The sequence below is a fragment of the Chiloscyllium punctatum genome, chromosome 48 (assembly GCF_047496795.1).
Source record: "Chiloscyllium punctatum isolate Juve2018m chromosome 48, sChiPun1.3, whole genome shotgun sequence".
NCBI lineage: Eukaryota > Metazoa > Chordata > Chondrichthyes > Orectolobiformes > Hemiscylliidae > Chiloscyllium > Chiloscyllium punctatum.
The window spans coordinates 45932850-45957159 of record NC_092786.1 but is presented as its reverse complement, the minus strand read 5'-3'; the positions used below and the strand labels follow the sequence as shown (position 1 = coordinate 45957159).

The 24310-nt window shown below is 39.3% G+C and overlaps 1 protein-coding gene across 5 annotated transcripts in view; it reads right to left on the bottom strand.

Moving 5' to 3' along the window:
• ubap1lb (ubiquitin associated protein 1-like b) overlaps window positions 1-24310 on the bottom strand; it is a 55922-nt gene that overhangs the window by 21948 nt on the left and 9664 nt on the right. For 3 of the 5 annotated variants that reach the window (XM_072565118.1, XM_072565119.1, XM_072565116.1), the window contains 2 exons: window positions 12880-13013; window positions 1200-1955 (listed from right to left, as the gene is read on the bottom strand). In XM_072565118.1, coding sequence (XP_072421219.1) covers window positions 1200-1955; window positions 12880-12891 — 768 coding nt within the window. In that variant the 5' untranslated portion in view covers window positions 12892-13013. Of the gene's footprint in view, window positions 1-1199; window positions 1956-5129; window positions 5224-12879; window positions 13014-23123; window positions 23139-24310 lie in introns of those variants that run through there. The other 2 variants (XM_072565120.1, XM_072565117.1) reach the window with 2 other exon arrangements.

The window sequence follows — 24310 nt, the reverse complement described above, 5'->3', positions numbered from 1 at the left end:
TGCACCTAACACTGTGGGCAATTTAGCATGGCCAATTCACTTGGTCTGCGGGAGGAAACCGAACCACCCAGAGGAAACACACACAGACACGGGGAGAATGTACAAACTCCAGACAGTCAGGTGAGGATGGAATCGAATATGGGTCCCTCGTTCTGTGAGGCAGCAGCGCTAGCCACTTGAGCCACTGTGCCGCCTGTATATCATAGCTTCCTTAGGAGTGACATTATCCTATAGATCAAACAGATAGAGAATGATGCTTCTAGTTGCACTGGGAAGAAGCAAACAAGTTTTATCAAGAGAGGTAGCAACTTCTTATTTTTGTTTAGAGAGATCACAGTGTATTGGTTTAAAAATTAATCTAGTTAGCCCAGTATTATAACATCAACCAGAGAAAAACAAGACACTGTTTCCAATTCATTCTTGCCCCTATTTCTATCCTAAATCTTACATCAATAGAGACACCAATCAAAGATACTTGCTGCTGTTGGGCAGAGGGGTGAAACCAGAGAACAACTTCCCATTTCTCAGGTGCTTCCTGACATTGAGCTTTGAGACAAATTCCCTTCTACACTGGAGTAGAATATTCAATTTGATTGTTGATCCTCACCTAGGCTTAATTACCAGATATATCCTGATGAATTTACGGATACATTAATTAAGGTAATTAACTTTAAATATATTTTCATTCACATATTTCTTTTTTTGTTCACTTGGTCCGATGGCTGATCATAAGTAAGCAGATATCAATTGCTAAAGAAACACTGAGAGTGTCTTGGGAACAATTGGTTCAGAATCAAATGATCCCTGAAGTGCAATTTCATCAACGGGTTAGCAATAAGATTTCCCACTTATCATCAGAAGAGAAATTGCATTCCTCTCTTCACAATCATTGGGCATTCTCAAACATACCAGATTTTGTGACTGAGAAATATTTTCTTATTCCTTTCTGGGGATGTGGGCATCCATCCCTAATTGCCCTTGAACTGAATGACTTTTGATGCCAATTAAAAATTAAACACGTTGGTGTGAGCCTGGAGTCACATGTAGGTCATACCAGGTAAGGATTGCAGATTTCCTACTCTGAAGGCCACTGATGAAGTAACTAATATAACTATACTGTATCTAACCTTCCATAGAAGAATGACCTCAAGCAGGATAATGCCATGTTGCGGTTGCAAAAAGATGTCACTGATTCTTACCGAAAGCGGTGATTTGTGTTTTCTGAGTGGAATTCTTGCTCTGAACATCAATGACCTTTCCAGGTGACATCGTGCAGATGATAATGGTGGACTTCCAATCATAATTTGCTCTGAGTTCATATTCTTCCCATTTTTTTTGTTTTGGTGCTGACAGAGAGATTTTTTACAAAGTTTTCTTGGTGTATGTCCCCGTGACCAGTTTGATCCAAGCCTCTGAACATTTTCCTCATCATCAGTATTGTTGCAAAGAGGAGACGACCTACGGCTAGAGATATGAGGGAGTCGGGTTAAGCTGGCACTAAGACATCTCTCACACTGTCGGCTTCTGGAAGGGCTATCCACACAGAAAGGGGATGAGGCTGGTCTCCCATCTAGCAATCTGGAATGAAGATTAAATTTGTTCCTGAGATGTGGCACTGAAGGAAACCTCTGCTTTTCGTTTTCATCAGACGATGAGAGCTCATCATCCTCTGAGTATCCATCGTCACTTTCGGAGTCTGACTTGTATACGGGTTTAGAGCGAACATATTTAATGTCTGTCACACTGAAACTTCTGAACCTCTTGGTCTGCAAAATCATGTGGTCATTTTGAACTTTAGCATGCTGGGAATTATTATTCGTGTCACCTTTATCCTCTTCCTCAAGATCGGAAAACGCAAGCCAAAATGGTGGACATGTTGGTGTAAGCCTTGGAGACTCTCGTAGGGAACAGTCTCGCAGCCATTCTAGAATCTTCTTTTCCGGAGTAAAATCGTACTGCAAGAGATAGCAAATTAAATTAGTCGAAAACAATGTAGTAGCTGTGCTAAAGACATTAGGGTTGAATTTCCACAAGGATTCTTCTGATCATCTGCTTAGCTCTTCTTCCCTGGGACCACTATGAATCGGCTGCTAAAGTAACAATGGAAATAGGGCAGAACTCTGGAAATTAATAGCATTAGTTCAGAATTTAATTCATGTTCTTACATAACAAGTATACCGTGGGAGTATCTTTAAATGAGAATGCCTATGTTAATAATTTGATATAGCTGTAGGATGATAGGACTCTGATTCAGCAGGCACATGCTGTCAACACTGAGAGGAAATGTCGTTATTTTTACCAACCAGCTCTACAGCAGAGATCAGTGTTCTGTAACGTAGTGTGTAAACAAAAGAGTTTGTTGGAGTTCCTCAGAGTCAGATAATAGTCAGTCTTGGATAATGCAGAGACTGCGGTGTAGCACATGAAGAATTCAGGCAGTACAATCTAAGGGAGCAATCATTTGATTCAGCAGGAAAGAAAGAACCCAAGTCTCAAACCTAAAGCATAAAGCAATTCCGGGTCTCCTTCCTATCGGAAAGATGTTGTGAAACTTGAAAGGGTTCAGAAAATATTTACAAGGATGTCGCCAGGGCTGGAGGATCTGAGCTAAAGGGAGAGGCTGAACAGGCTGGGGCTGTTTCTTCTGGAGCATTGGAGGCTGAGGGGTGACCTTATAGAAGTTTATAACATTATGAGGGGCATGGATAGGAAAAATAGACAAAGTCTTTTCCCTGGGGTGGGGGAGTCCAGAACTAGAGGGCATAGGTTAAGGGTGAGAGGGGAAAGATATAAAAGAGACCAAAGGGGCAACTTTTTCACACAGAGGGTGGTACGGGTATGGAATGAGCTGCCAGAGGATGTGGTGGAGGCTGGTACAATTGAAACATTTAAGAGGCATTTGGATGGGTATATGAATGGGAAGGGTTTGGAGGGATATGGGCCAGGTGCTGGCAGGTGGGACTAGGTTGGGTTGGGATATCTGGTTGGCATGGACGGGTTGGACCGAAGGGTCTGTTTCCATGCTGTACATCTCTATGACTCTATAACAGAAGTAGGCCATTTGACCCATTGAGTCTGCTCTGCATTTAATGGGATCATGGCTGATCTGATAATCTTGAGCTCCACTTGTCTGCCTTTCCCCATAATCCCTGATTACTTTACTGATTAAGAACATGTTTGTCTCAGATCCCACAGATTGACTACCCTCTGAGGGAAGAAATTCCTCCTTATCTTCTTCATAACTGGGTAACCTTTTATTCTGAAGTTATGTCCTTTGGTCCTGCACTCCCTTACAAAGGGAAACAATATCTCAGCTATCATCCTGTTGAACCTACTAAGAATCTTCCATGTTTTAATAAGATGCCTCTCATTTATAATTGCTAAAGGGGTTATATGATGACAAGACTATAATGCTACCACATGTGGGATTCTGCAGTGCAGCTGCTTTATTCAAAAAAAGACATTTTCTTTTTGGCTATGGTTCAAGTTTTACTATTCTGTGAGATTTTTTTATTTTGAGCAGGAATGGCATCCAGAATTGCACTCTAGGCCTTGCACTTTCTCCAGACCAATCCAGTACTGACTCATCATTTGCACAGATTATTGATATGATCAGCTCACTAAACAAATGCTCACTATGTTAGCCAGCACCTTTTGGTGTAGTCCTACTTTTTTCCCTCTGGTCTTAGTGTAAATGTAATGTCTGCACTACTTCAAATCTTGGCTGTGGTATTGTCCTGTGGTTTTACAGTCTTCCTTCTTTAAGGAAAAATCACCATTGATCACCATGTCATATTCTTGAGTTGTATTTCTTAAAACAGAAATAGCACTCCAAACATGCTTGAAAAATTTGAGAATCATCTTCAAATCCCAGAACCACTTCTGCAATTTTAAGAGCCTTTTTTTCTCACTTTTAATTTAATCAACCACAAGTCATCAAAATTAAACAAATTGCCTCACCTACATTTGATTTAAAGTTATAGGACACTAACCTGCAAGTGTTTAAGTCTGTTGGGATTTTTGTACCCCCAAATGTATTCAAATCTGTCTAAACCAGTTCAAATCACGGACTTGAGCCCTCAAACTGTTACAACATGGGGTAAACTCTCCATGCTTAATTTAAAACCAGCAACACAGAAGAGATTTATCCCATGCAGTAATCTATAAAGATTCAAGTGGCCAAGAACTATGTAAAGTAAAAATTAACAACTTTATTTCTTAAAGTACCAACAGAGTAAAACTAACTAACAACTATTTACCATTCCTTATTCTAACCTATCTGTTACCTTCCCTTCTAAAGTACTAGTCTGATAAAAGTCCCAATTAAGATTTACAAAACATCTTATCTCAAACCCAGGCAGCTTTAGGTTCTTGTCTTTGGAACTTCCTGTGTCTTCTTTTCTCCTTGTTAGCAATTTCTGCATCACCAGTTACTGATTGAAAAGTTACTTTTAAGAGAGTTTTTTTTTCAAGTAGTCTATTACATGTTAGGACTTGGCAGTTCTCCTCTTAACTGTTCAATTTCCCCCCGGTCTTCTACCCCAGAGCATCGGATTGTGTTGCTGGCTTTTAACATTGTCAATATATTCAATTCAAACTTAATTGGAAACTTTTTCCGGGTATAATTTAAACTGATTGGCCGAATTTGAATTTGGTTTTGCCTCAAGGCAACAAACAAATTGAGTTGTTCGAGCCAGTGTTATATCGTTGCCTCATTGAGAACACTTGGTGCTGTGTCCAGTAGTTCTGCTGCTTTCAACTCTCTTAAAGGTACACCCACATCTTCATAACACAATGACCTGAAGTTGGAGTACTATTAGTTACTGACTTAACACACAAACATTAGGCCTGATTAATTCAGAAGTTGGCGACCCTTTAATGATGAGATTACTGATTATTACTATGAAACAAGCATCTTAACCTGAAAATTTAAGTTCAAAATTGTGGAACTCTTCTTTCTGAAGTTAGTTTCTGCTTGAGATGTGACAATTAAACTAAAATATTTTCTTTTACCTTTTCTGACTGCATCTTTCTCTTAGTCCCATACATCTTTCTGAGCTTTATTTCACTTTCTATGCATGATTTTCAATTTAATTACTAAAAAAAACTAATTTACGTTATGCTTTCACCATTTGGACATTCTGTGTCTCAATGAAGGTCCTTCAGTCTGAGATGTTGAGGACTCTTGCTGTTTGTTCCCTGCTCAGAGACATCTTTGATTGCCTGTAGATAATACAACACTCAATCAGATGCCACGTTAGATCAAATTCTCCCCAAATGTCTGAAGCTTTATAAGCACTTGTTGGTGAGATGTACAGCACTGACCTTTCATCATTAACTACAAATTCCAAACCACTTCATATTGATTATCATTGAAAAGACTTTCAAACTTCATAGTAACAAAGACCTGGAAGATATTGGAGCATATACTCCTGTTATTAAAGTTGTATAAAAAAGGGAGGAAAATGGGCAAAAGCAAGGAAAATGTTAGGGAAATCCGTTAAAAGGTAAGCTTCAAAAAAACTCTCCTTAAAGAATTCAAACTGAGATAGCAAATGGATCCAGTGGCATCTACTTTATGAGACAGAAAGTTTCAAAGTATTCTTTCCCATAACAAAAAAAATGAATTTAAAAAATAAATCACTATCAATTGCTAAAAACATGAAAGTAAGAATTCTGAAGTGAAGACATTTCCAAATCCGGAGTTGATTCACCTCCTAACTATGTACACAATAAACTGGAATGTAAGCAAGACCAAATAATCGTTAAGGCTGTTATTATACGGAAAGATCACTTCAAACAGCAAATGTTGGCAACTCATCATCTCAGTGCAGCGAGATGGATTCGAATACATCCTTCAGAAAATATCAACCAGTCAAAGAATTAACTGAGTGCTTTGGATACAACACAAATGTAAAATCCCTCCAAAGTTGCGCTCGACGATTCATGGCAATTGATACACAACTGTCACTCCCATCCTTTCAGGACTCACACTGGTACAGTAGTGAACAGAAGTTCCAACCGCAACTGATTTTTTCATTGACTTTTCCATTGCAGACATCAGATTGAAGTGAATGATCGTTCCCTCAGCATTACATAGAAATTATTGAAGAAAGAGATGTACGTGCTACAGTAATAACGAATTTAGAACTTTTAGACAGGCTCACAACATGGCTTACTTAGATTTGCTTGAAGCAACATATATCAGTGCACAGGGACTTGTCCACAGCTGGTAAAAGGAACATGTCCAGACATTACATCTTTTCAAATTAAATTGCAACGTGAAGGGCAATTGTTCCCTGGTGCATTCTTGACTAACTGGAGTTGACTTGCCAACTACTTTGCACCTTTTATTCATGCAGTAAAATTGTTGCTCCCTTTGAACTTTGGTGTTCTTGCATCTATCTGATGAATGTAAGATTAAAACTTTCAACAGCAGTTATTATAAAAAATACTCAAGTTCTGTATTACCAAGGGATAAAATACACATATTGGTAATACAGAGTAAAATTAATCAGTCAAGTTATTTAACGCTTTTAAATTTGAACCTACGTTTCTTGAACAGTGTTTTGGAGCTTGCTTGCAACTTGCTGATAGCAAAATCAGTCATGTTCCAAATTCTAATCACTGACTTATAGTGGAAAGTCAGAGTGAGTGATGATCAGATGAGGACAGTTTCAGGCTGTGATGTCTTCCCTATTTGGATAATTTGCCGAAACTCATGTTTCATTATAAATGCAGAAAGATTACTGGAAAACAACTGGAATGCTATCAATTTCCCATTCTTTGGGAAATTAGTCCACAATATATTAATATCTATCTGTTCAATTCTGATTTTGTGTTTCACCTCCCATTCTCTGACAGCTTACCCTTGCCACGACATCTCAAAAAACTTATTAAGAACTATCAAAGCCGCATTCTTATCTGCATCACAATCCATTGAAAGAATTCCATTCACTTGAATAATACAGAGCAATTATAATTTCTAGCTTTAAAACAATTTTGTTATTCTGTTTATATAAAAGAGTTTCCTCTGAGATCATGAGCAGGACTACATTTTAATTTTCTAATACTTTTCACTCATTCATGGGTTGAGGGCATTGCTGACTAGGCCAGCATTAATTACCTAGACAGCAGTTAAGAGATAATCATATTGCTGTGGATCTGGAATCACATGTAGGCTAGACCAGCTAATAAGGATGGCAGTTTGCTTCCCTAAAGGGCATTAGTGAACCAAATGGGTTTTTCCTGATAATTGATTCATGGCTATTCTGAGACTCTTAATTCCAGATTTTGATTGAGTTCACGGTCCACCATCTGCCATGGCAGGATTTGAATCTGGGTCCCTTGAACGTTACTTGGGTCTCTGGATTAATAGTCTACCAATAATACCATTAGACCACTGCCTCCCCAGTACATCTTCTGTACTGATTTTATAGCACTGAACAACAGGGTTCTGAGGAAAAGTCTCTGGACCTGAAACATTAACTCTGCTTTCTCTCCACAGATGCTGCCAGACCCATTGAGTTTGCACTGCAATTTCTATTTTTGTCTCTTATTGAGTAGTTAGTCTTGTTGATACATTTGATTTCATGTAGAACACAAAATAAAATGAACAATTTCTCTGTTCATTCCTTAACATGGCACATTATGCACTCATTACAACATCAGGACCATTTTGGGCCATCACTGAAATAAAGTAGTTTATTTTGTTTCTTTGCATATTTTAGTCCTTACGCTTATCAACAGAGTAGCTTATTTAAGTAAATCTGAAATTAAAAGCACATCTAATGATATTAGCATCTTTTGCTTGCTAGGTAAGGTGAGACTAACATTAACACAACTGATTTGGAGGTGCTGGTGTTGGACAAAGTTAAAAATCACACAGCACCAGGTTATAGTCCAACATGTCTACTTGGAAGCACCAGCTGTCTTGATGAAGGAGCAGTGCTCCAAAAGCTGGTGCTTCCAAATACACCTGTTGGACTATAACCTGGTGTTGTATGATTTTTAAAATTAAAACAACTACATATGAATTAGTAGTATAAATACTGACTGTGGGTGCTAACACTCTCTTTTAACCTGAGCTTGTTTACTCAATATCATTCAGTCTCAGTTGATTATACGTGGAATCTGATTTTCAAACAAAACTTGGATTGGTGCTTGCCGAGATATAATTTTCAGAAACATTTTGAGAACCATGGTCTAAGTCATAGAAGCAAGCATTAGTGTGTGTTAGTTAAATGCAAATAGGTTTCCAACTGTTTTGAGTGTTGACTATGCAATGTGGAAAGCATGGTTGATTCGTCTAACCCATTGGTGCATTCATGGTAAAAGTAACTGTGTGGGTCAAACATCAACAAACTGTAAAATGCAATACTTCCTCTTCTGCCACTTTATTCCACAGATTTTTAAAAAGATATTTTGGTATAAATTTTCTTCACCACACAGCTCTACTTCTGCAGTTTGTTAAATTTAGCAAATTTTGTATTTAAGGCAACTAAGATGAATTATTGCTAAGCGTAATGCTGTTCTCCCACATTATTCCCCTACTCATTATAAACATCTTTTCAGTTTTGGGTTTGCAGACACAAGTCACGCTTAAAAATCCATTTCCACTTCCAAAATTATACTGAGGGTCACTGGGAGAGCCACCTCGAATATCTCGCATAGGACTTCAACAGTTTCCTGTTCACTCCCATAATTGATGCAGATAACCACGAACCTTTAACAATCATTGCAGCTGATTTTGCAACAACTGCAATATACTATCTGTTCCAAACTTAGAACCATAAGAGGACCATCACAGAAAAATTCACTCCCTGTCGAAGCTGAAATCTCTCTCCTGCTTACTGCAATGACAGGCAGAATCTGACTGCCTTAGTTTCTCGTTGTTGGTTTGGAGTTTTCCTAGGTTCCGATCTCTTTGGGCTTTTGAGAGCTAACCAGCTGCAATTTTCCTGGAGGTAGCACCATGTACTCTTTTCCATTAAGATGCAGACAGGAAAGCGCTGTCCATCATTGGTGGGGAAGGAGGGCCATTGTTGGAGCAATGTAGCTGCTCCGGTATTACATGCAGGGCGATCAGTTGCCAGCGAGGATTGCAGCATTGACCGGAAGTCAGTGCTATGCAAGGACCTTGGAGGTCTGCACAAAAGAAAATGAAATTAGAGGGAATGCTGGGGTAGTGTCCCTACCTCTAAGTCAAAGGTCCTAGGTTCAATTTGTCCACAAATTGCTGATAATCAACCATTCGACACTGCTGGCCCTGCACCTGACACTAGTCTTGGAAGAAGGAGTTTGTAGGGTAGCTGCTACAACCAAGTTATGATGAAATCCGCACATTAATACTTTCTTAGAAGACTTGAATGCAGCTTCGTAATCACTAAGTATATCACCCCCATTTAGATACTCCTGAACCATTAAGTTAGCTTTCTCTTCAAAGATCTCTGATAGATTTGTAAGTTGTGATTTATTGTCTCTTGTAAAAATTTACCCATTATGGTTTCTGTGTTTCACATGGAAAATAACAGCGTTCTATAAAACACACAATTATTTCCTCATGACTGTCATTGATCTGATTACTGTACAAGTTCTGAAAACCAAACATTGTTCAAAACTGCTCCTCTGTTGAAAGTTTTCCTCCGCGCAGTTGCAAAAAAAATCAGCCTGACAACAATATCCCGGTGTCAATTAGGGTTTTCACAAGTTTGTGCCCATTTCATATTAACTGGGGCAATTCCCCCAGGATCTGAATAACCAGTGCACAACATTGTAGAGTGTAATGTGCAAACTGCAGGAAGTACAGCTTTTAATCTCCTCTTCAAAGAGCCTGTAAGGTTTATGTGCATCATTGGGGCACAAAGACAAGATTGGGTGTGTTTTGAATCATTGTTTAAAAAAAAGGAACCGACTGCTCCTATTAACTATAAGTTAGCTTTATATGTCTCTTTTTAATTTTTTCCTTTATTCAATCACAGGATGAGGGCATTGCTGGCCGGGTAACATTTATAGCTCATCCCTAATTGCCCAAAGGGCAGTTAGGAGTCAACCACATTGCTGTGGGTCTGGAGTCACACATAAGCCATCATTAGACTCATTTTTTTAAAGTTCCAGATATTTATTGAGTTCAAATTCCACCATCTGCCATGGTGGGATTTGAACTCTGACCCCAAAACATTATCTGGATCTCTGGGTGAAGAGTTCAGCAATAATCCTATTAGGCCATTTTAAATAAATCACAATTGGTTAATCCCAGCAAGTTATTATCCTCCACCAGTTGATGTAAGTCATTTCCAGTAACTAGTAACTGAGAGGCTTCACAGCTACTGTCCCTGTCACCCTTGGCCTCCTGCAAAGTCAGTAAAGGAACCTGGAGAAAAGAAATTGGAGAACAGAAAATCTTGACAGTCAGAAGGGTCATCTCAGCTAACTCTTGAAACTGTGATTCACAGATTTCTTCCCCCCCCCCATAAAACAAATGTTTGGTTTGGTATATTTGTACCTGTCTGCATTTATGTCTAGGGGTTAGAGAGGAGGTGAGAATTTCAATTAGTAAAACCATATGTTGATAGTTCATAGCTGTGTACTCAGTACACAGTCCGTAGAATTTATATATTTCTAATGAATAATAGTTTTGGTTAAGTATAGGAACCTGGCCAATGTTTTCTGTTAACGTCAGACAGATAAATCAGGACTTTTAATGATTTAAATAAAGCATACACTTTGTGGTGATCCCCGGTTAGTGGAGGTTAAAAAGCAATGCATTTTTCTAAGTGGGTTCTAACAGAAGTGGGGAAAATTTTTATTTCACCTCTTTCTTTAAATAATGGCATTAAGTGTGTCATAGGATCAACTATTACCTTACAATTACAAACGTGTTAGAAACAAAATTGATAACTTTTCAGAAACAGAAACAGAAATTGCTGGAAAAGCTCAGCAGATCTGGCAGCATCTGTTGAGAGAAATCAGAGTTAACCTTGCGGGTCAAGTGATCCTTCCTCAGAACTGAGGAGAACTTTTCCAGTAATTTCTGTTTTTGTTTCTGGTTTACAGCATCCACCATTCTTTCAGTTTTTAGATAACGTTTCAGGTGGTGCAGGATATACACTCAACATTTAACTTGGTGTTTCTTTTTACAAACTGTCCTGCAGTGTGTCTCTGGTGTTTACCCATTTTATTGCTAAAAGTATTATCTGAAATCTCACCTGTCATTGAAGGTGGGAGAATAAAGCACAGGAAGGGGAGTGTAGATAAATTTGAGGGTGACTATGTTGCCAAGGTTTCTGTGGTGGCCAGTTAGAATTCCAAGTGCTCATTTCTTCATTGGGGATATGCTAAAGCAAATATTGACAACTAAGATTCTGAATGATTAAAACATTTCATGATTAATTGACTAAGTAAGTAAATGCAGAATAAAAAAACTTGTATCTGTAATGGCGACAATGCAATTATAGGATTTTAAAAACTCATCTGATTCACTAAAGTCCTTGAGGTACGGTATCTACCATCCTAGTACAGTGCCTTTCCAAACTGATGTCAATGTGGTGGACTTTTAACTTGCCTCTGAAATGGCTGAGAAAGTCATTCAATTATTTCAAACCACTGCGGAAAAGTTCAGTCAGGACTGAGGGCATATCTACATTACAGACACTGGTGTGATTCAAAAAGCACTTCATTGCCACCTTCTCAAGGGCAATTAAGAATAGACAATAGATGTTGCCCACGCAAGTAACTCCTCCAGCCTATGAAATAACATTCCAAACAACTCTTGGGGAGGCGATGACCTTGCGGTATTGCTGCTTGACTATCTAATCCAGAGATCCAGGTAATCCTCTGAGGAGCTGGGTTTGAATGCTACCCTGCCAGATGGCAGAATTTGAATTCAATACAAATCCGGAATTAAAAGTCCAATAATGACCATGGTGATTGTTAGAAAAAAACCCCAACTGGTTCACTCATGTTCTTTACGAATGCAAATCTACCATCCTTACCCAGTCTCTCCTAGATTGACTCCAGACCTACAGCAATGTGGTTGACTCTTAACTGTCCTTTTGAGAAATTAAGGTTAGAAATGGGAGAAGCCCATATCCAGCGAATGAGGAAAATAAATCTTTCGAGCTTATTAGCCAACTCGATTTGAGTGCAGAGAAGACTGGCTTCAGACTTAGAGTCACAGAGCTATGACCTCTCAACTCCTGTACTCAATACGCTGACCAATGAAGGAAAGCATACCAAAACCTTCTTCACTATCCTATCCATCTACTTTCAAGGAACTATGAACCTGCACTCCAAGGTCCCTTTGTTCAGCAATACTCCTTCGGACCTTACCATTAAGTGTATAAGTCCTGCTAATATTTGCTTTCCCAAAATGCAACACCTCGCATTCATCTAAATTAGAATCCATCTGCTACTCCTCAGCCCATTGGCCCATCTGATCAAGATCCCCTTGTAATCTGAGGTAACCTTCTTCACTGGTGGTGTGTGAATGGAATCAGCTGCCAGAGGAATTGGTGGAGGCTGGTACAACTGCGACATTTAAAAGGCATCTGGATGAGTATATGAATAGGAAGGATTTGGAGGGATATGGACCAGGTGCTGGCAAGTGGGAGTAGATTAGGTTGGGATATCTGGTTGGCATGGACAGGTTGGACCGAAGGGTCTGTTTCCATTTCTGAAAATAACATGCTGAATACAGGAAGGGACTGCTGTAGCTTAGCAAGATGAAAAATGTAATATTCCTCATATTCTCACTGTTTATACAACAGCAATATTATTCCACCAAAACAAAGGTTGTGTTTCGTAGTAATATTGTTTAAGCATGTTATCGATGTAATGGTCAGTGGTATTCATTAACAAAAATATCATGTTATGATTTACCTGTGTTTTCATCACTATCTCAGTGTGATCAGGCACAAGGAAGTTTGATAGTGGAGAGAGTTCTTCTGAAGCAACACGCTGGAACTTCTGAGAAATTGTAAAAGGTACTTCATCCAAATAAGTTGAGGTTCCTCCTATTACAATAAAATAGGTCAGGTAAATTTAAGATTATGATCCTGTGCTATAGACAGATCTACCAGGTATGCTCATTGTTTATTTTAGTTTCTGAAGCCATTATCACTACTTACAGTCCCAGCTGACTACTAGGGGCGGCACAGTGGCTCAATGGTTAGCACTGCTGCCTCACAGCACCAGGTTCGATTCCAGCCTTGGGGGATTGTCTGTGTGGAGTTTGCACATTCTCCCCGTGTCTGTGTGGGTTTCCTCCGGGTGCTCCTGTTTCCTCCCACGGTCCAAAGATGTGCAGGTCAGGTGAATTGGCCAAGCTAAATTGCCCATAGTGTTAGGTACATTAGTCAGAGGGAAATGGGTCTGGGTCGGTGTGGACTTGTTGGGCCAAAGGGCCTGTTTCCACACTGTAGGGAACCTAATCTAATCTAGATGTCAGATCTCAGAAATGAAACCTGGGTCTTATGTTTTGTTTCTGTAAAACGTGATAGTCCATCATTGAGACATATTAACATGAGGCTACAGATTTTCTTGAACATTTTCTTTAATGGGACAGAAATGTATTACACCAAAGAAGAAATAAATAAAAAAAAACCTGTGTTCGCAAGATTGTAAAGCAAAGTTTCCACTTGTTTCCTGACACTTACTGCTACAGAGACTCATTCAGAGAAATTTCATAACAGGAATTGAGAGTCTTTTCCTGTTATGAATCAGAGCAGAATCCTTCAAAATATTTTAAGAAGGTAGTCTAGACCCTAATGTTCTCTTATTTTAAAGGTAAATGTAAAGTGTTTCTTCACAATGTAATGTGACTGGTCAGTCTCCTTGATGTTAAGCAAAACACAATTTGTTTAAATACTGTAGTTAAAATAAAACCAAAGAAAGTGGAATTTGGAATAACCTAACTCTATTGGAAAACTTAACAAAATAATAGATACAGTAACTATCATTAATTAACTGTTCCAATATAGTCAAGATTAGAGTGGTGCGGGAAACGCACAGCAGGTCAGGCAGCATCCGAGGAGCAGGAAAATCGATGTTTTGGGCAAAAGGGTTTTAAAGTGAGGTTGCTTATTGGGACTGTTGTGTATATTCGGATCAGCATAATTAAGTCTGGTTGGATAGGTTGAGTTCTGTAGGGGTTCTTTATTCTGTTCTTTATGTTTCATTGTGTAACTTTGTGCATAATTTTTTGTCTGTTTTAAAATCTAGTCGTCAACCTAGCTATCTTACTCTCGGTAATTTTCACTGTATACTTAATGAAAAAAATTGCAAAGTTATGGTCTGGGGCTGCCTGCTTCAGAAAACTTTGAGTGGTCTGGCCTAGTCTTTAACAACAGCATTGTCACATTCCAAATTTGTCAATGTGAGTTTTTCTACAACTCACAGTCTAAGCTTTCTCAGTTCTATAACCTCCATTTCTCTAATCAAACTCTCCTGATTTGAATCTTTCATAAATAATCTTTCTGCTGAGGTGATCGTGTTTTCCCTGCTCTGTCATATATTCCTTGAAGGAAATGAAGGGTTTTCAGCCTTTTGCCCGAAACGTCGATTTTCCTGCTCCTCGGATGCTGCCTGACCTGCTGTGCTTTTCCAGCACCACTCTAATCTTGACTCTAATCTCCAGCATCTGCAGTGCCCACTCCTGCCTGTTCCAATATAGTAACATCCCATAAACATACCCCTTGACAAAAAAGAAAAATTCAGACACAGATTCTCAGGTGCAGTTCTCCAATTGAGAGGAAAAAACATCAAGAGAAAATTCAGAGAGAATAGCAGCTAGGAAACATTTACTGAAGCTTCCGACTCTTTTGAGACCCCAATATCTTCTGCCTGAAGCTAAATCTAAAACTAAAAAAAAGTGGAAAGCCTGATCTGTCAGAGCTGGCCACTTCCAGGCTGCTTCTATTGTTCTATCATTAAAAAAAAGCCCAAGGCCTAACAAGCTGTTTATTCAAGTGGCCTTCAGTAGGTGGCTCAACACGTCTGCCTTACAACCTCTCTTCAAACAAAAATGACAAAATATCTTCTTGAAAGCCACAATGTCACAAAGTTAGTCCTTTTTTTTGTATAAAAGCTGTTCCTTCGGTCAAGGAGACTCTGTTCTTAATTTTTTCAGAGGGACAGTAAACCGGGTTGTGCTCTGAGAAGTCTGGTTTGGTACAGAGATGAAAAGGATTTTGCGATGCTTTTTGTTTCTATGTAAATATTTGAGACTTCAGGCCAAAGTGGTCTTTAGAAGTGACCTGTAAAATGAGAGGGGAATGGTCAGCTCTCTAGCTGAGGTAAAAACAATGACTGCAGATGCTGGAAAGCAAATACTGGATTAGTGGTGCTGGAAGAGCACAGCAGTTCAGGCAGCATCCAACGAGCTGAGCTGAGCTGAGCAGTTTTAGTTCAGTCTTGAACTGGGAAGTTCAACAGGGAGCTGAGTGGAAACTCTCTCTCTTTTCTGCTTTTCAACTTTAACCTGTAAGCATGTCTTCATTTATACAGGGTTTTAAAGTGAGGTTGCTTATTGGGACTGTTGTGTATATTCGGAACAGCATAATTAAGTCTGGTTGGATAGGTTGAGTTCTGTAGGGGTTCTTTATTCTGTTCTTTATGTTTCATTGTGTAACTTTGTGCATAAATTTTTGTCTGTTTTAAAATCTAGTCATCAACCTAGCTATCTTACTCTGGGTAATTTTCATTGTATACTTAATGAAAAAAATTGCAAAGTTATGGTCTGGGGCTGCCTGCTTCAGAAAACTTTGAGTGGTCTGGCCTAGTCTTTAACAACAGCATTGTCACATTCCAAATTTGTCAATGTGAGCTTTTCTACAACTCACAGTCTAAGCTTTCTCAGTTCTATAACCTCCATTTCTCGAATCAAACTCTCCTGATTTGAATCTTTCATAAATAATCTTTCTGCTGAGGTGATCGTGTTTTCCCTGCTCTTAAAGGAAATGAAATGAAATAAGTGTTCTCAGAATTGCCCTAAAAACCTTCATCTCTGGTTTTTCCAAACTATAATCAATCCCTAATTATTCTGAACTGAAAGCACACTAATGGCCTTCCATATTTCCTCTGCTTGTTGTAACTCCCACAAAATATAAACATCTTACATCATTAACAAACCAGGAATTCACAGTCACCTGTTCTCTGACACATACTGGGTTAGGTCATTGTTCCTGAAGAAATCTCTGAGGTTTTTTTAAATTAAATAGCCATTCACAAAAGTAACCATGTTCCATATGTCACTATTTTAGAATTCAAACCCTAAAAATAATACTAATATGTTAATAACCACAGACATTTCATCAGATCAAGCATGACAGTGGTCATGATGGTAGTAAAGATTGACTATCAATGTTCAGTTTTCATCAGCTGATTTTAATACCCTGGGACCATTCATGGACTAAAATTGTTTTTTAAACAAGAACAAATACTGACCTAAAATAGTTGCAATGTAGTCACCTGACCAAATATTGCAGCAAGTCCATGGAGACCCATGTGGAATATAAACAGTCTGCACTGGTAATAACATTTTATCTCAAGATATCAAAACTAGGCAAAGCAACTGGGTTACCATCAAGAAATTCACATCTCCTATTTTAATTCACATTTGTCTGCTAAGTTCACATATCAGGAGGTGAATGGATCACCTCACAGTTAGCCAGCTTGGAAAGATAGTGAAGTCAGACTTGGGAATATAGAAAAAAAAACTGCTTTCGAGCAGCTGAGAGATGGAATGATGGACTCATGAAACAACAGAACCTGGAAAGTTCTCACTCTCTCTCATTCATGGTATCCCTCGACCACTCCAAAGGTTACATCTGGTGCAAAAACAACTTGTGAACACAATGATTCACCCAGAACTGACCAAGAGGGGTTTAACAAGAGAGGGGCCAACCTACCACTCCTCACTGTGTAAAACTATTATGAAATTGCATTAATTTGATAATCCTTATTCAAACAACTTGCCATATTTAACAAGTATGTCAGCTCCCAAATATCGCCAAGGAAAAATACTGATGTTAAGTATAATGCTAGCACGAGTCACGGCTGACATTCTCACCTCACTCAAAAACTTTAGAATTCAAGCTCTGCTCTCAGTGCTACTTCCAGTACCTGAGCGCACAAGCTAACTGCACATTGCAATCCAGACCCCAGTCTATTGTGAAATTTGGACCCTGACCTGCCAATTCAGGCAGATGGAAAAAATCCAAAAGTATTATTTGAAGATGATCAGGAGAGGTTTTTTTTGGAGAGCTGTCAACACTTTTCCTTCTGACAACACCAAAGTGATGAGGTGCTTACTAATCTTACATACTACTTGTGGGACCTTGTTGTCTGTAGATTGACTGTTACACATACTTATAAACAACATTTAAAAAGGCATTCATTGGTCATGAAGCAGTTTTGAATGACCTCAGGATGAAAGCCACCCTATAAATGCAAAATTTACCTTTCTTAAAGAGTCCAGAAATGAGTGATTATATTCCTTAAAATAGAAATGAAAAAGAAATGCTAGCTGTACAAAGATTACTAAAATGTGGTAGCAGACATTAGCTATTTGCTAAAACAGGTTACAGGCCCACAGATATTTACAGTGCAGAATGAAGTCATTCTGTCCTTTTAGGGTAATCACTCCCCCCCATTTGTCTCCAGGTTCCATGAATCTGGTAGGAATTTTCAATGGTGCCAGCAGCCAAAAGAATTTTAACTCTTTAAATGTATTTTCATAATAAAATGTATGAAGTGTCAGTCAAGCCAGGTGGTGAGAAATGTCTTTCTCTTTTTAACCACATTGCCAAGAAAGTCCATCAAGCAGTTAACATGATATCTCCCTATTAAGTACATTTCTTTCTTTCCGCAGTAGTTGACATTTTGTTTGAAATTCGTTTTGGATCGTTCCATCAAATAGCCTTGTATCAGCACAGCTTGTTCCACTTTGGCATTAAAATTCTTTGGCTGTTTTCTTGAATGGAAGCCCATTGGCTATTTTCAAGATGATAAGCAGTGCTCAAGGCCAGCTAATAATGTGTAATTCCTGCTTTCTGAAGTTGAGAACACTAAATAGAGGACAAAGCGGCCAGTCATTATGCAGGAGATCTCATAACTGACTAAGTTCATCTGCATTCAATATTACACCTTTGTAAATAAATCTGTCCCCTCTCCTCTCAATGAACGAAAGAATCCAAAATTTGTGATACTATACACGTCACAATGTAACCACACTCATTTAACAAGTTGCTCTGCTCTCAGGTTAAACAATTAACACAATACAATGCAGCAAAGGAACAGGTCCAAAGACTCAATAAGCCCGTGTTGATTCCTAATCCTTATTAAAACCTGCTGCTTATTGCTGATACACTGTTTCTATCCGTCTTTACGCCTCCCATTCATGTGTCTATCTAGATAAATGTTAAACGTTGCGAATGTGTCTGCTTCCACCACTTCCATTGACAGTGTGTTCTCAGCATGCACACCCTCTGTCTGACATACTTACCCTGCACTTCCCCCTAAACTTTCCCCCTCTCACACTGAACCTGGGACCTCTTGTAGTTCTGAAAATGTGTTGCTGGAAAAGCGCAGCAGGTCAGGCAGCATCCAAGGAACAGGAGAATCGACGTTTCGGGCATAAGCCACCCACCCTGGGAAAAAGCTTCTGACTATCTGCCCTATCGATGCCTTGCTTAATTTTATAGATCTTGATCAGGTTGCCCCTCAGCCCCCATCTTTCCAGTGAAAACAATCAGAGTTTATCCAACCTCTCCTCATAACTAAACCCTCCAGATCAGGAAACATCCTGGTAAAGTTTCTCTGCACCTTCTCCAAAGCATCCGCATCATTCTAGTAGTGTGACAATCAGAACTGCATACAATATTCCAAATGTGGCCTAATGAACATTTTATACAGCTGTAACGTAACTTACCAACTTTTATATTCAATGCCACAGCCAATGAAGGCAAACTCGCAGTATGCCTTCTTGACCATCTTATCCACCTGTGTTGCCACCTACATGGTTCTGTGGACCTGTACACCCAGATCCCTCAGTATGTTAATGCCCCTAAAGGTTCTGCCATTTATTGTATAATCCACACATGAACTTGATCTTCCAAAATGCATCATCTCGCATTTGTCTGATTAAACTCCAGCTGCCATTTCTCTGACCAAATCTGCAATCTATCTATATCCTGCTGTATCCTTTGACAATTCTCCTATCTGCAACTCTACTAATTTTGGTGTCATCCACACTTACTAATCAGACCACCTACACTTCCTTCCAGATCATTTATGTATGTTACAAACAACAAAGGTCCTAGCACTGATCTCTATGTAACACCATTAGTTACTGATCTCCATTCCGAAAAGTATCCTTCCACTGCTACTCTCTATCTTCGATGGGCAAGCCAGTTTTGTATCCATCAAAACAGCTAACCCTGGATCCCATGAAACTCTACCTTCTATACCATCCTGCCATGAGGTCCATTATTGAATTCCTTACCAGAATCCATGGAGACAACATCCACTGCTCTTCTTTCATCAATCATTCTTGTCACCTCCTCAAAAAACTCATTCAAGTTGATGAGACATGACTGTCCCTGTACAAACCCCATTCTGTCTGTAACTAACAAGTCCATTCGCTTCTAAATCTTATAAATCCTGTCTCTCATTAGCTTCTCCACAACTTTCCTACCACTGACATCAGGCTCACCACCCTGTAATTACTCGGATTATCTCTGTTTCCATTCTTAAACAAAGGAACAACATTGACTATTCTCCAATCCTCTGGAACCTCACCTGAGCCAAAGAGGATGCAAAGATTTCTGTCAAAGCCCAATTTATTTCCTACCTTGCCTCCTACAATATCCTGGGATAGATCCTGTCTTGCCCAGTGGACCTGTCTACCCTAATATATTTCAAGATACCAAACACTTCCTTCTTCTTTATGTTGACCCACCAGAGAGTATTCACACACCTTACCCTTTCCTCAGTATTTTGATTTGATTTGACTTGATTTATTGTTGTCACATGGACCTAAGTACAGTGAAAGGTTGTGTTTTGCATGCACTACAGGCAGATCATAACATACAAGGATCATAGGCTGTTTAGAAAGAGTGAGATATACAAGGTTACAGCTGTCCAGTGAGTGCACAAAGCAAGATCATTATTAGATTTGAATTTGTGGGATCTATTCAGCAGTCTAATAACAGCAGGGAAGAAGCTGTTCTTGAATTTGTTGGTAATAGTGTTCAAGCATCTGTATCTTCTACGTGATGGAAGATGTTGGAAGAGAGTATTGCTCGGGTGGGAGGGGTCTTTGACGATGTTGACAGCCTTTCTGTGGCAATGAGAACTGTAAATGGAGTCCATGGATGGGAGCTTGGTGTCTATGATGGTCTGGGTTGTGCACACAACTTTCTGTAGTTTCTTATGGTCCTTGTCAGAACAATTGCCATGCCAAGCTGTTATGCACCCAGGTAGAATACTTTTTATGGTGCATCTGTAAAAGTCAGTGAGGATCCTTATGGACATGCTGAATTTCCTAAGCCTCCTGAGGAAGAAGAGGCTTCTTGCCTTCTTGACCTTTACATCTACGTGGGAGGACCAGGGCAGATTGTTGGTTATTGTCACTCCTAAGAAGTTGAACTCTTGACCCTCTCCACTTCAACCATCCCTCACCTCCCTCACATTGGTGAATACCAATGTAAAGTAGTCATTAAGGATCTCGCCCACTTCCTCTGGTTCCACACATAACCTTCCTCATTTATCACGGATTGGACCTACTCTTTAATTAGCTGCCATCTTGCTCCTAATATAATATATAAAAACAAGTTATGTACTTGAGATTTGTTATTTTAAGGTAACAAACTTTTGTTTCCAATCCGCACTATGCTGCAATCTTCCGGTTCTCCACTTTAAACTGGTTGTTGATTTGAGCCAGATTAATGTTTCAGTGGTGATTCCCAGTGAAACAGGGTTTTGATAATAATTGATAAAAACATTTATTCATCTGCAACAACATAAAACCTATGACATTATGTTGTATTATTAGTCTAATTTTCTTAGTGCCCTTTGTTCACTTTCAATGGGAAGCAAATTGTTCCAATTTTGTTTCCATTTATTTCAGACTCTGCAGCTGGCTATTTATCTAAATGGATGCCATGTGTTGAAGTTTTGAAAAAAGATTTGTGTGTGGGATGTCGGCATGACTGGCAAGGTCAGCATTTATTGCCCATCCATCATTGCCCAAAGAGTAACTAAGCATCAACCCCATTGTTGTATGGCTGGAGTCATGTGTAGGCCAGTTTAGATAAAGACTAGCAGACTTCCTTTCCTAAAGTGAACCAAATGGGTGATGTTGGCATAAATTTGCCCCATTGCATTTTGAAATATTAGTTTTGGCACAGCAACTGCCTGCCATTTAAATAATGAAGTTGTGGTAGCATTGATGTAAATAATTATTCAATCAGGACCACCATTTTCAATTTTTGGATAAAGTTTGACTTTAAATATTTAAGCATAATATTTATATAGCTAGTTTGGACTGTTCTGAGTGCACATTTCCAGTGTTCCAGAGTAACACAATTTACTGGGTTTTAATTTATTTACTATCCTTTGTTTCTTGCTAAATATTCCTGATAATGATTCAAGAAATGGTTGTTTTTGAGTTAGCTGGTGAAATGTTGAGATTCAAATGTGAAAATAATGTAAAAATAAATAATTGGTATTTCTATAACATCAAATCACACCTGAAGATGCACTTAAGCATCAAACACTGATGAGTCAGAATACAGAAAGGAGACAGAGGGCTTGGAGACGTGGTTCAATGATTGTAACCTCTTTCTCAATGCTGGGAAAACTAAAGAACTGATCATTGACTTCAGAAATAAAGGAGGAGAATGTGCCCCATCTACATCAACAGAGTGGAGGTTGAGAGAGTTGAGAGTGTCACATTCCTAGGAATATTGATAACTGACGATCTGTCCTGGACTTCCCACATAGATGCAACTGTCAAGGAGGCACAACAATGCATCTTCTTCCTCAGGTGGCTCAGGGGATTTGGTATGTCCATAAGGACTCTCACCAACTTTTAACAAATGCATCATAGAAAGCATACTGTCTGGGTGCATAACCACCTGGTATGGCAACTGCTCTGCCCAGGACTGTAAGAAATTACAAAAGGTGGTATGCATAGCCCAGATCATCATGGAAGCCATCCTCCCATCTATGGACTCCATTTTCATGTCTCGTTGCTGTGGAAAGGCTGCTAACATCATTAATGATTCATCCCACCATGGTAATGCTCTCCTACAACCTCTTTCATCAGGCAGAAGATATAGAAACTTGAATACACACACCAGCAGGTTCATGAACAGCTTCTTCCTTGCCATTATTAGACTGAAGAATGGACTCTCTAACTTTAAATAATGCTGATCTTGCTTCGTTCATGTCCTGTGTGGTAACCTATATGCTTTACTCTGTCCAAGTATTTGTTTTCACCTTATGATCTGCATGTCCTTGCTTACTATGATCTGCCTGTACTGCTCACAAACAAAGCTTTTCACTGTAATTAGGTACACATGACAATAAGTCAAATCAAATCAAATTTAGCCAATAGCTATTGCATTGATATGACCCTGATAATGCAGCTCGGCTTTAAATAATTCTGAACTTACACCTTGATTTCTCAAGTAATCTCTTCAAGTGTTTCAGGTGCAGTCAAGTGCCACAGACAGTTTGGGAATGTTCGGAACATATTAGGAATCGTCATTTCTGCAGACTTGGTCATTCATTTAAAGGCATAATTTGCATTCCTATTACGGATAGTTGGTGGGTTCCCAACACTGGAAAACTAATATGAGGCCCTCCAACTCAGAGGAAGCTGTCGCCGTTAAAGCAGTTAAGCAAGAGAGAATGGCCCTTAATCACAACACTTTTAAAGCTATTGAAATTACAAATGACTACAAATACCAGAACATCATTGTGGATCAGGAACCCCATCAGAGGGTGGCCTGAGCCACTGCAGTACCAGTTTGTAAAGCAGGAAGGCACCCTTCCTTCAGCCAGTGTTCAGCACTGCTGGGGACACCTGTGCAGGAAAGACACCTTCAACTGTGACCCACCTCTGCAGGTAGGTGCTTCTCCCCTGGTGGCTCCTCTGTCCACTCCCAATGTGCTTTGAAAATCCCCACTCTAGTTGTCATAGCCAAACAGCTCCACAATGCCACTCTGAAGTTAATTTGGGACTTCGCTCCAAGCTCTGAGTTCAAATCCCACTTGTCCTGGTGGGTCAACATGATCATGTAGATAAAAATAATGACTGTGGTCACATGACCTAATCGATAAGACATCTGACTTGCATGCAGATTGGGGAGCTATCTGAAAATTGCTGGATCAAGTACTGCTGCGATCTTATCAGAAGGATTCTTGTGGGGCAATGATAATATCACTACATCTGAGCTAAAAGGTCTAGTTTCAAGTCGTACCTGCTCCAGACATGCGCCATAACATCTCTGAAGAGGTTGATTATAAAAATATCTACAATTAAAAAAATGTTAACACAAACCTGGAAACATTCTCTACCAATGCTGAACTTACAGCCTGAACGCATAAGTAATATCTTTAAATGTTTCAGATGCAGTCAGGTGCAGCAAACAGTTTATTCCCAAATCAGGAAGATTTGACATTTCCCTCAAATGCCAATAACTGGTAGTATTGAGATACCTACTAGTCAAGACACCTGACCTTATTATTTAAGCCTTGGAACTGCGTTGTCATTCGGACCAATCTACACAGTATTTCCTCCAAGAAGTTTAGGGTGAGAGGGCAAAGATTTGAAAAGGACCTAAGGGGCAACTTTTTCATGCATTTCTGATTTTTATTGACTGGTGAAGCATGGTTGGTTGGGTCCAGTTTGGGAGAGGTGGTGAAGGAAGTTGCAAATTGTCCCAAGATATCCTCCCATTAGTGGGAGCATGTTAGACCTGTACAAAACTTTGCTGAGGTAACAGCTGGACTACTGAGTGCCATTTCTGATTTTTATTGCCCCCTATCACCCTAAACCATCAAAGAATCAGTGCAACTCAGCTTTGACTATAATCACTATCTCTGCCTCCTGCTCTCCAGGAAGAGAATTCCAAGGTCTATCTTCTGAGGGAATTCCTCCTCATCACAGTGTTAAATGGAAGACTCCTGTGTTTACATTCTCCCACAGTGGTTGGGGTATCCATTAGAGATATACTGTGTGAGACTGATAGACCTTGTGGCTCCGAGGTCCAGATGGTGACTATTTCATTTAAAAGTAAGAGAT